Source organism: Coptis chinensis, chromosome 1 (genome assembly GCF_015680905.1).
Source record: "Coptis chinensis isolate HL-2020 chromosome 1, ASM1568090v1, whole genome shotgun sequence".
In the NCBI taxonomy this organism is placed as follows: Eukaryota; Viridiplantae; Streptophyta; class Magnoliopsida; order Ranunculales; family Ranunculaceae; genus Coptis; species Coptis chinensis.
Window position 1 is genome coordinate 88,683,291 of NC_141456.1, and position 12,531 is coordinate 88,695,821.

A 12,531-nucleotide genomic window follows, 5' to 3' on the forward strand; every position below is an offset into this window, starting at 1 on the left:
ACACATAATCAGTGTTAACTCTTAATTATTACTCACATAATTGGTCTAAAAGTATGACTGTTAAAAGGTTAAAACTACATTTTTGGGCTCTTATCATTGGGTAAAAAGTAGTACCTCTTTAATTAGTCGGCATTGGTAGGATTTTCCATATAGAATCTTCATAGTGAATGGATATTCACTGTTGGGTTCGAACTTTCTGGTTCATTGATTCCACTTTAGTCTAAATCCGCTTGCTCAACTTTACTTGCAAGAATCTGTCTCCATTGGTATCTAAGTCCCAGTAGAACATCAATGCCCTCCTTCATATATCTCGGCACTCAAGAATGTTGATCGTATATGAACTCTTCTCAACATTTTGCTCCTTGATGTAGTCAGATTCGAGTCAGCTAACTTCTTTGATATATAGCTCTCATATCTTTGATGGATGCAAATGGATGCTGATGATGCAATATGGAGTTTGCCCTCTCCACAGTAGGGTAGCTGATTGGATGATTGGCTAAGTAGTCGTTGATTGATGGAATGCAGAATATTCCCCTTCTTCAGTAGGGTAGTTGATCAAATGATGTTGTGGAGCTTTGCCCTCTCCACAAGGATAAATGCATAATGTTGAATGCTGATGTTGATGTTGGTGATCTTAGACATTTGAAAAATCTTCTCAAACATAAACACTAAACTTTCTTCCTCCTCAATTTCTTCTTCTCGGTGAGTGATTCTCTCATTTACGAACAATGAAAATCATGTACCACCTTAAGACAATAGATTGTCATAGATATGATCAACACTTCTATGGATTCCTTCAGTAATTTGATCAGACTTCAACGCTCAGAGGGGATCAAGGTTATACCAATCTGCACATAATGTGGTTCATCTGTGGTGCCAAGGTTGATGGTCTTTGTCTCCAAAATGACTCATGTCTGTCAATCCTCAGACTGCTCATGAGAAAGAATAGACTCAGCAGCTTCATTGTCCATTCCTTCTTCATCGTCGGGGGGAGGGGATCATAATAGTCTGCACAAGTCATTCAATCATCTTGCACTAAGACAAGTGGGTAAATCATATTCTGTGGGATTTTGGAAACTTTTTTGATTTTTTTTTTGTATTTTGTATTTTTGATTTTTTTTTTAAATATCTGGATTTTTTTTGGATTTTGGAAATATTTGAATTTTTTTGGATTTTTGAAATATTTGGTTTTTTTTTTGGATTTTTTGAAATATTTGATTTTTTTGAATTTTTGAAATATAACTATATACAAAAGGAGTTAGAACAAAAGTTTCACGCCCTTTGAGCCCTATCGATTCATCCGGTGGCTCAACTTTGAAAAGATATGATGGTGGGGATTGGATCAATAATGACTTGCGTTCCCCAATCATCATAGTCTCCATTAATAAATGGATCCTCATCAAAATCTAAGGTCTCTAAAAACCTTTCCCAAATCTCATATTAGATGCGGAGTCGAAAGTGGCATGTTCTCAACATCCACTGGAACTGGGTCAACAATAGATTCCATATTCAACAGATCATCCAAATCAAGTATGGTCTGAGGGTCCAATTGGACATGATAAAGTGTGATAGTCTTGTCTCCTGGGTCAAATCCTAATCCTGGGGAACTGGCTAAAGTAAAAGATGGAGTATAGTCCATACCTGACGAGGAGGATGTCGATCCAACCTCATTTATCCAACTAAACTGTCTAGCCTCATGATCCAACCTAAATTGGCGATATCCTGAATAGGAATTAATATCTTGCTCTGAAACAGTAATTTCTGAGTTTGGATCTGGGTCATCGTCTTCGCCCCAAAATATGTTGGAATAAAAAATAGTATCAATCTCTACCCCTAGATCAGGTAGAGCCAATCCAAGACAATTCACCATGGCGCTAGAATCGATAAACAATTCTGACAGTCCTTCCACAACCTCCTCAGTATATCCTAGCCCTTTTTGGTCATTTTGACTAGGAGTCTGTAGTGGTTCTAAAATGCCGTTTTAGGTTTTTCCCAATCCAAGTCCTGGAAAATAGTTCTGCTCACGGAACATCTGAGTCATCTTGGGATTTCCATTGCAAAATGGGGTAGGGAGGTTCTCCTTGTCGGGTGCTCTAAACTCCACAATCCCTAATGGTTCCTCACTGTAGTTACACTTTCCTTCAATCATTGGTATTACCTTATGCTTTTCTAAAGAATCCAGATCATCCGAATCACTAGTGATACAGATAATCTTCCCTTGCCATAAGAACTTAAGTTTTCTGTGAAGTGTAGAGGGAATTGCGCCGACTTGGTGTAGCCATGGTCTGCCCAAAAGGAAATTGTAATTAGCCTCGATGTCCATAGCCAAGAATGTGACTTTGAACGTGACTGGACCTATTTGGACGTCAGTTGTGAACTTGCCAAGGACTTCTCTTCTCTGATTATCAAACCCATGAACTGCTCTGGTTGTATCCTTAGTGAAAGTGAAGTCTTCCAGCATGATTCCAATGGCTTTTGCAGAATTGACCGGGCAGATATTCAAACCGGATCCGTTGTCAATCAGTACAAATGGCACATTATGGTTGTTGCAATGCACCATAATGGTCAATGCTTTCGTGTGGGTTATTCCATCTGTAGTCAAATCATCATCAGAAAATGTTATGGAGTTTTCCTGAGGGAAGCGACTGTACGTGCCAAATCGTTCGGTTGGATGGAAGCTGGAACGTGAGCCTGGTTCAAGGCTTGAAGAACTGCTTGCCTATGTTGGGGTGATGCCATGAGTAAACCCCATATGGAAATGTTGGACTTGGTTTTCTGCAATTGTTGGATTACTTCATTACCATCCTACTTCTCTGGTTCAGTAGCCGTGGGCAGGTCAAGCTGTTGGGCCAAAACCTGATCATTCTGTAAGTGTGGTGGCTTGTATATCCTTCCTCCTCTTGTCAAACTGTGAGTCTCAACACATTCCTCTGCCAAACTAGGTTCTAATTGCTTCAACTGATGTAGTGAGATTGCTGAGTCATCTTTACTTTTCTCGGGCTCAATTAACTTCTTCCCTAAAACCTCCTCGGTATCGTGACTCTTGGCTAGCACAAACTGGACCTTGGGGATTGTGATAGGAGTTTGGATCACCTGCTGCTGAGTTGGATTCTAGCGAATCACGGGTCCTTGAGGTTCTGACCCAACTTGTGATGCCGTGGATTGAGATGTATTCAAAATATCTACCCATTTCGTAATGGGCCTCTGCATCATAAAGGATTCCAGATGCTCTCTAGTCAACTTGAACGGCTTTTGAATCTGTGGAGTATGTAGAAATGGTGCCACCACCTCATTTAATTGGATACCTCTAGACTTTGTTTGCCCCATGCATTCTCTAACTACATCATGAAGATTAACTGGCCTTGTGGTGCTAACACTGGATTCTTGCTTGATACGAGTAATAAAAGAAGCTGGATCTTTAGTCTTGACTGGCTCTAATGTGTGAACTCCCCCATTATGGTATGGCAATGGATTTGTTGTCACATTCAGAGTGCCAAGATGTGAAACATCAATTCTTCCCTAATCAATCAAATCCTCGATCGTATGTTTAAGAGCACCACACTTCTCTGTAGGATGTCCTGGAGATTGATGAAAATCACAGTATTTTGAAGTATCATACCAGTACGGAATCGGATTTGGAGGAGGCCTAGGTTGCAATAGTGTAACTTGGCCTTGTTGGATCAAAGCCTTGAGAATGACCGACAATGGGTACGGTAGCTCTGTGAACTGCCTCTGAGGCTTGGGGAACCTTCTATTTTGATATCCTTGTTGTCTTGGAGGATATACAATTTGATTGGAAGAAGGGATGTTTGCTACCTCCGACTGAATTTGCGTATGTGGCTGAGGTTGAACTTGCGTAGCAACCACATTGGCTTCTTTGTTGTTCACCATTACAGTGGGAGACTTTTTCTTCTGCGAGTTAGATCATGTAGACATTGAGCTGATGGGAGAAATATTGCCAGATGATAACCCATCTTCAATTTGTGATCCAGCGGCAACTAATGCTTGATATGTCGGATGATAACTAGCACTTAGCCTGGTCACATACTCTTGGTTCAAACTCTTCATAACCATCCTAATTTGCTCCTGCTCCGTGGGCCTATCAATGATTTGGGCTACTTTTGTCCTCCATCTTGTAATATACTCGGTAAATCTTTCATTAAGACCTTGCTTCAAAGCTTCAAGTTGCCTTCGGCCCATTTCGATATCATTGTTGTAAGAGAAGTGAGCTACGGAAGTATTTACCAGTTCAGGCCAAGTCTTGATTTTTTGTGTTTCAGTATTCATCCACCAAGTAAGGGTTGCACCCTTAAGACTCCTCTGGAATAGTTGAACCATTAGTTCTAGCCCAATTCCTATCGGTTGTAGATAACTTACATACATACGAATGTGGGCCTTTGGACAACCGTTTCCCTCATATCGCTCCATCTTTGGAAATTCGAATCCATGTGGTACTCTGATCTGTGGATATGGACATAGATTATCAAGGTCCAAGTCTTCACCTTTCATCTTTGTCATTGCTTCTTTCAATTTCTTAATCTCCTCCATTACGGGGTTGGATTGGGTTTTGCACTTGGTATTGGGGGTTCATGTAGAACATGTAGGAACCGTTATTTTCATAATCAATATTTCTACAAACCGCAAGAACCACGCGCAGCGAAATCAATGGGTTCTCATGATTTGGATAGAGAACATACCTTTTAGATCCAGTTTTGATAACTATGAGAATCCAAGCTTTATGAATCCGAATCAACAATCAACCCTTTGATCTTCTGTTGTATTCCTTTAGAATAGATTAGACGTTGTGTGGACAACGATCTACCAATCGCCTTCTTTCTCACAAAGCTAGATCCAATTTTGGATCTATCTTTCCTTGCCTCTTTTTCTGTTCAGATGAATAGTGAATTTCGGCCAGAGAGAGATTATTCTATTTATAGGCTACAACAGGGACCATGAGGAGAAATTAGGGTTGGGCCTCCTGACGGGCTTGGGCTTCCTATGTTTGCCCAGAACACACGGCCCAAGTCCGTCAACAAATGGCTTATTCCACTAAAGGCCATTGTTGCATTACCACCCTAATCCTAAATTACGTGTCAGCGTTTATGGGCTCCATATTATATGCTCGTTGATCTCCCCGTGTTTAAGATATCAAATGTCCGTTGATTAAGTCAAGTTACTGACAACTACATTAATAAACTTATTATGTCCTTAAGTAGTACCACTCAACCTCATTGTCATGTCGGAATAAATCCATCAGCAGGGTTTACATGACAATCTTTTTGAGCTCCTCAAGGGGACATCATCAACCCGACTTCTTGCGGGACACGGATTCCTTCTATAATCAACAGCACACCTTACATACAATGTCATTACCCAATCCATCGAGTTTGTTGATTCACATATGAATCTCACTCATTGATGATTTAAAGCAATGTACAATGCATGTAAGTGCCCGTTATTATATCTAGATTAGGAGGACAAGCATCCATAATAACAGAGGCGTTTGTTCTATTATATAGTCAGTATAAGGAGAAACAACCTCACTTGGTCCTGTTCAATACACACAAAGTGTACTAGTGTAATCTTACAGTCAAGATAGACTAATACCAGATTATACTACAACCGTACCAATGGTTTGTCCAAATCCATCTAGGTTGTGACGATTACTTATACTTTATAAGGTACTGATGATATGATCTTTTGTGTGTTCACACCATATCATCTACAACATAAAGTATTAGACACATGCATATAACTAATAACATATATAATATGCATAACATTTGCCTATATGATTCTCATTCAAAATATAAAGAATTAGAGTTAATACAAAAGTAATGATTTTAGTATATAACCCTATCAGAACAGTGGTTGTGGAGTTTGTGGAAAATTGGTTGGGGTTGGTAACATGAATTGGTTGGACATCATGGTTGTAGTTGGAACTTGGTTTGGGCTTTGAAAAGTTTGATGAGTGGATGGTTGAGGCATGTAGGTTGGGTTATCCTGAGGAAAAAATTGGGACGGAGTATGGGTTGGCATAGGAACATGCAATTGGGTTGATCTATGTGTAGCTTACGGAGTGGGTAATGAGGTTGGTAGAATGGTAGGGTTAGGACTAACCATGGGGGGTAGTGCGATACCTAGTTGTTGTGGTTGACCCAGACTTGGAGTTATTGCAAACTTTGACATCATCTTGAGAAACATCTTTTCCATCGCCTTCTCCATCAATTCCTCTTGACTGGTAGGGGTTGATGATTCACCAGAGCCATTTGTATGAGGAGTTTGAGTGTTACTTGATAAAATTTGCTCTTCAAGCGAAGGTATTGGTGGAGAACTTCCTTGTGGCATATACATTTGTGATGAAGATATAGGTGGCAGATAACGGCAGAGAAGAACCGCAGTAAATTCTCTATTTCAATCAGCAAGTTAATGGTTACACGAGATAACCTTAACCCTGACCTTCTGTTCCAACTAGCTTCTGGATAAGCCATCTTCTTTCCTATCTTAACTGAAACACCTCAACGAAAACGTAAGTCTGACTCTCTAGGGATGTCCCCAGCAGAGTCGCCAAAAAACCTGTACGCACAAAAATGTGTACCTAGGTCTATGCAATCGATTTTAGAGTCGCCACTAACTTTATTAAGGAAAAGTTGAGTAAAACCTATGTGAAGGACTAGCCCTCAAAACTAGATGATTATTGGGTTCGGGAGTCAAGGTACGATGTGTTAGGCACCCACACTCGCCTGGTAAAACCAGCCTTACTTCTATTAAGGTGTAATGCATTAAGATAGGCAAACGAAGAAAGCTTGAAACATTAATCTACCAAGTTGGATGATCTTCACTAAATTATTAAAAAACTAATAACTATATGCTATAATAAAACTAAAAAAATAATCCTAATATGCAATACTAATTAAAATAAAAGACAAAAGAAAGATGTCACCTTGTTCGGAATGTTGCCTCATATTTGATTGTAGATTGATTGATTGATTGTTGATGAATGATGATGATAAACTTGATTTAGAATTGACAACTGTGAATTTTGGATTGAAAGAGGTGATTTGAGAAAAAAAAACAACTTTTGGTGAAAAGAAGCTTCTACTCAAGATCGAAAGAGGGGAAAAGAAGACTAAAGACGAAGAACACGAAGAACTTCATTAGAAAAACCTCGAAGTCAAAATTTTACCTTCAACTCCAGATTAAACTAAAGAAATTCTACTCTAGAATGATGAACTAGAAAAGAAAAAAAAAATAACACTCAAGAAAAGAAAACTACTAGGCTATTAGCTATGAATAGCTAGGTCCAGATTATTAACTCTGAATTCCTAGCTCCAGATGTTTTTTTGTGGGTGAATAAGACCCATATTTATAGCTTTTGGGCTTGGATTCAAATATGGTAATGAGTTTGATCCAATGGCTAAGTGTTGATGAAGAAAAATCCAATGACTTGATCTCTTTCTGGTTGCACCTCCTAAATCTGGCCCTTGATTCAAGAGGTGGGATAAGGGGTGCGATCTTGGCATTTGATCTTTCGATCTTTTAGATGGATTAGGGAAAATAATCAAACCCTACACGTCCTTAATGAGCCCATAATCCAGGGTTTTCAAACCTGGCTCCAAAATGGCATATTCTCTAGAATATTCTTGATTTTTGGGATAAAATCAAATCAAACAAATAAGGAAGGTTCTCAAGGTTTTTGGAGGCTTTAAAATGGGCTATGAAACCTAATGAAAAGTTCCAACTCGAGCTGGATCCACAGCCCATGAGCACAAGTCCAAAATCCACAAAAAAGCCCATTTTGACAATATTTTCAATGCTGCAAATTCCCTTTGACCGGGTCAAAATTAGGCAAACTCTTCTTCACAAAAGTTGTTCATTAATCCATTAGGAAGGTCCATGAACTCTTAAAAATACCCTTGGGTCGAAATCTTACTTCAAAAAAAATTGTTGCACTCAACAGTGCGCACAACGGGCTGAAACGGGATAGGGCAAGATTAGGATTTCTGAAATCCAAAAGGAACCTAGGCAAGCTTGTACTCATTTTGAAGGATTTTTCAAGGAGAATTCAAATATGAAATAATCTCATCCAAAGAAAGAGTGGAAAAAACGAGATTTGGGCTCCAAAGGGGTAAAGGGGCATTTTGATCATTTTCAGCTCAAAACTCAAAAAGCAACGAAACTTCAGCCATAGCTAGAACATGATGAGGAGAGTCTAAAGACGCTAAAAGAAGATGAAAAGAAAGAAGTTTTATATAGAAATAAAGACTATAGAATCAAATCACCTTATATGATCAATTTATTTCAAGGCAAAATCATTAATGATTTATGCCTGGGGTGCAAAAATGGGGTGTCTACAGGTACGCATAAACCTGCTTTACTTATTTATCGTAGATGTAATACCACACGCCTATCTAGAAATTCACATACCACACCTGCAATAATGGTTGAAGAACCAGAGACTCCTCTCTCTAATTTTTACAAATCCCTGATCGATGGACCCAAGTCGCGTATCGTTCTTGCAGACCCAGTGGGGGATTTTCGAATTCCCCTGAATATATTTAACTCGGTACCGGTTTTCAATGGTTTAGACCATGAGAAGCCTTATCAACAAATGCGTTGGATAGAACAAGTTCTTACTACATTCCATCATCATAGCGTAAGTTTGTATCAAGTTAAACTTAGTGTGTTTCCATTCACCCTAGCCGACCAGGCGACATCTTGGTTAACTGCCCAAACGCCAAACTCCGTGGACTCATGGGCTAAACTTGTTCAATTGTTCATGGAACAGTTTTACCCACCATTGAAGACAGATGAAATGCTTCAAAAGATTTATTTCTTCCACCATTACCCTCATGAATCCTTTTCAGAGGCCTGGAATCCTTTCACTGATCTTCTCATTGAATGCCCACATCATAACCTTGCGAAAGACACGCTAGTTCGTGTATTCTTCAAGGGGTTTTCACATCATCATAAGGAGGTTCTAGATATCATGAATGGGGGTAGTTTTCTTAGTAAAGGAGCTTTAGAGACATAAATTCTTAGAGGATCAATCTAAGCGAAACAACAACTTTTGGGGGTAACGATTTCCCCGCTCCACTCCTTCTTTTGAGGTTAAACCTGATCCCGAGCTTAAAATTCTTATCGATGCCCTTACTAAAATGGTAGATGCCCTTTCTGTTCAAAAGAAACCCACTTCAGTCATGAATATAAACTCTACTCATTGTAATGTCTACTTTAGTCTTGAGCATTCAGACTTCTATTGTCCTCTTGTCAATGAACAACCACCACCACAGCCAGAAAATGTCTACACTTTTAATAACAACCCTAACACACAATGGAGGAAAAACACTAATTATAATCCACAACAACAAGCTACACCTCCAATTATTAATTATAAAAATATTAGACCCACTACAATCTTCTACCAATTTAACCAACATCTATGACAAGGAGATTTAGGTGACTAGAACAGAGGTTTAGTGCCCATGACCCATAACTATCAACATCCAGACATGAACGCTCAACAAGCCTTAATTCCAGTCACTCCTCATATGAACACTCCACCAGTCAAACCATCTATAGATGAAGTAGTAGTGACCTTGTTGGAAAAACAAAATCAAATTATGCAACAAAACTCTAACTTAATGAAAGATCAGCATGATCAAAACTCTAACATGCTATAATAAATGATGAAAATGATGTAGTCTTTGTGCCAAAAGGTTATTGACATGTCTACTAATCAAAATAATAACCAAACAGGTGTGTTTCCAGGTCAAGCAGTGCCTAACCCTAAGTCCACAAACAGTGCCTTCGAAGTAAATAGTATTCAATGTAATGGTAATATAACCCCAGGGGAACTATAGGCAGCCACTGCCTTCATTCTGGGAGAGTAGTTAATAACAAAGTGACTATGCCTGAAGATGGCCCACAAATGGAAGCTAAAAATGAAACCATACCGAATACTGTCATAGAAACTGAAAACCCTACAACTGTAGAAGTTCCAATCCAACCATAACCAAAAGATACAACCTTACCAACTACTATCATAGAAGTTGAAGGTCCTACACCTGTAGAGGTTCTAATATGGAAACCTATATGGAAAATGGCAAAAGATAAAGACAAGGTTAATACTACTATTGACCCTTATACTAAATATAGAGATTGATAGGGTTATATACTAAAAACATTACTTTTGTATTAACTCTAATTCTTCATATTTTGAATGACAATCATATGGGCAAATGTTATGCATATTATATATGTTATTAGTTATATGGATTCGTCTAACACTTTATGTTGTAGATGATATGGTATGTAGTGACACACAAAAGATCATATCATCAGTACCTTATAAAGTATAAGTAAACGTTCACAACCTAGATGGATTTGGACAAACCATTGGTATGGTTGTAGTATAATCTGGTTTTAGTCTATCTTGACTACAGGATTACACTAGTACACTTTGTGTGTATTGAACAGGACCAAGTGAGGTTGTTTCTCTTTATACTGACATTATAAAAAAAACAAACACCTCTGTTATTATGGATGCTTGTCCTCTTAATCCGGATATAATAACTGGCACTTACGTGCATTGTACATTGTTTTAAATCATTAATAAGTGAGATTCATTTGTGAATCAACAAACTCGATCGATTGGGTAATGACATTGTATGTAAAGTATATTGTTAATTATAAAAGGAATCCATGACCCGTAAGAAGTCGGGTTGATGATGTCCCCTTGAGGACCTCATGGGGATTGTCATGTAAACCCTGCAGGTGGATTTAATCCGACATGACAATGAGGTTGAGTGGTACTACTCAAGGACATAAGAACTTGATTAATGTAGTTGTCAGTAACTTGACTTAATCAATGGGCATTCGCTATCTTAACATATGGAGATCAACAAGCATATAATATGGAGCCCATAAACGTAATACACGTAATTTGGGATTAGGGTCGTAGTGCAACAATGGCCTTTAGTGGAATAAGCCATTTGTTGACGGACTTGGGCCATGTGTTTTGGGCGAACATGGAAAGCCCAAGCCTATCAGGAGACCTGACCCTAATTTCTCCTCATGGTCCCTGTTGTAGCCTATATAAGGAAACCCTTCTTCCCTGGCCAAAACACTGAGTTATTGCTCAAGCAAAATTAGTTCCTAAATTCGGTTCTAACCTTGTGAGTGATAAGTGAATAAAATTAAATAATTCTACTCCGAATAAATAACGAATATCAAACGGAAGTAAAACTATAACTTATACGAAACAATTCTTATCAAAGATTTATACTCTCGAATCTATCGAAATAGAGTGGAGTAAAAGATTCGTTCCACTCCTAGTTCTTTACCATTCAAAGTTTTCTATAATTGCGAATCTATCCAAAGTCTAATGAGAGTAATGGTGGGATTATACTACGATGTAAATTCTAAGAACAAGATACGCTAATTCAAACTACGGAATGCTACGGAATACTAAGGTTTGAATCTAGATAAAGAATTAGGGGGGATTGAATCCACCTTGAATCCAACTTAATAAACTAGCATAGATTGTTGTAATCCAATTTTTACGTTCTTACGGTAAGAATTGGTCATTCTACCAAATAATGACTAGCATGTGAGGAAGTCCAACCCATTCTCATGACAAATCAATGACCTTCTAGAGTGGAATAGACTTTTATAACGATTCTACACAACACAATCAAGTTTTCATCAAGGCTTCATCAAACCCCCTCTAATGGAGGTTTAGCCTTGATTCATCAAACTATCATTTCCATATCAAGATTATAACTTTACTATATCAATCTACTCAAGAATTCAATTCGAAATTAAACAACTAAGAAATGAATAACAAACAAAAATTGAAATTAGATCTAACCAATTTTAAATAGCAAAATCGAAATTATCAAGAACTAACTATTTTATTTATCTAATGAATGATAAACAATGATTCAAATAACTAATTTAAAACAAGGTATGAAAAAACTAATTAATTAACTAATAAAAATTCTCAAAACTAGATCTAGCTTATTCTCTAATGGCTACTTTCTATCCTAAGCTAATTGATAAGAGCCCAAAACTGAAGTTTTAACCCTGTAACAGACATACCTTTAGACCAATTATGTGAGTAATAATTAAGAGTTAACACTGATTACGTGTTTTTATGCATTTCAGGTTTCAAAGTCCATTATGTGCAGAAATGTGCCACTTTAGCGAGATAAAGAAGCAGAGGTCGGTTACTAAGGAGTTCCGTGATTAAAGGCCAAGTTTCTAGAAGACAAAGCCTTTCCAAAAGCCCGGTGAAGAGCTGAAAAGTCGACCGGTCGAAGCAGGCACAAAGTCAAAGACAACTTCCGGTATATCTTTGAACTTCCTCGAATGGGCTATATCTTTGGACTCTCGGAAAGATCTTTCCAATGGGGCCTACCCTATGTCAAAAAGTCTGACCTGCAGCTCCTTTTGAAAGAGCTTTCCAATGGTCTAAGCCCATTTTTTAGATCCAATCAGAGGTTATTGTAGAAGTGGATGAAAAGTCTG

At 38.2% G+C, this 12,531-nt stretch overlaps 1 protein-coding gene across 1 annotated transcript; it reads right to left on the reverse strand.

Moving 5' to 3' along the window:
- Positions 1-3,924: 3,924 nt before the first annotated feature.
- Positions 3,925-4,548, reverse strand: LOC147525687 (uncharacterized). Its single transcript, XM_086580351.1, has one exon. The coding sequence runs from the start codon at positions 4,546-4,548 to the stop codon at positions 3,925-3,927; it is 624 nt and encodes a 207-aa protein (XP_086436477.1).
- Positions 4,549-12,531: the final 7,983 nt, after the last annotated feature.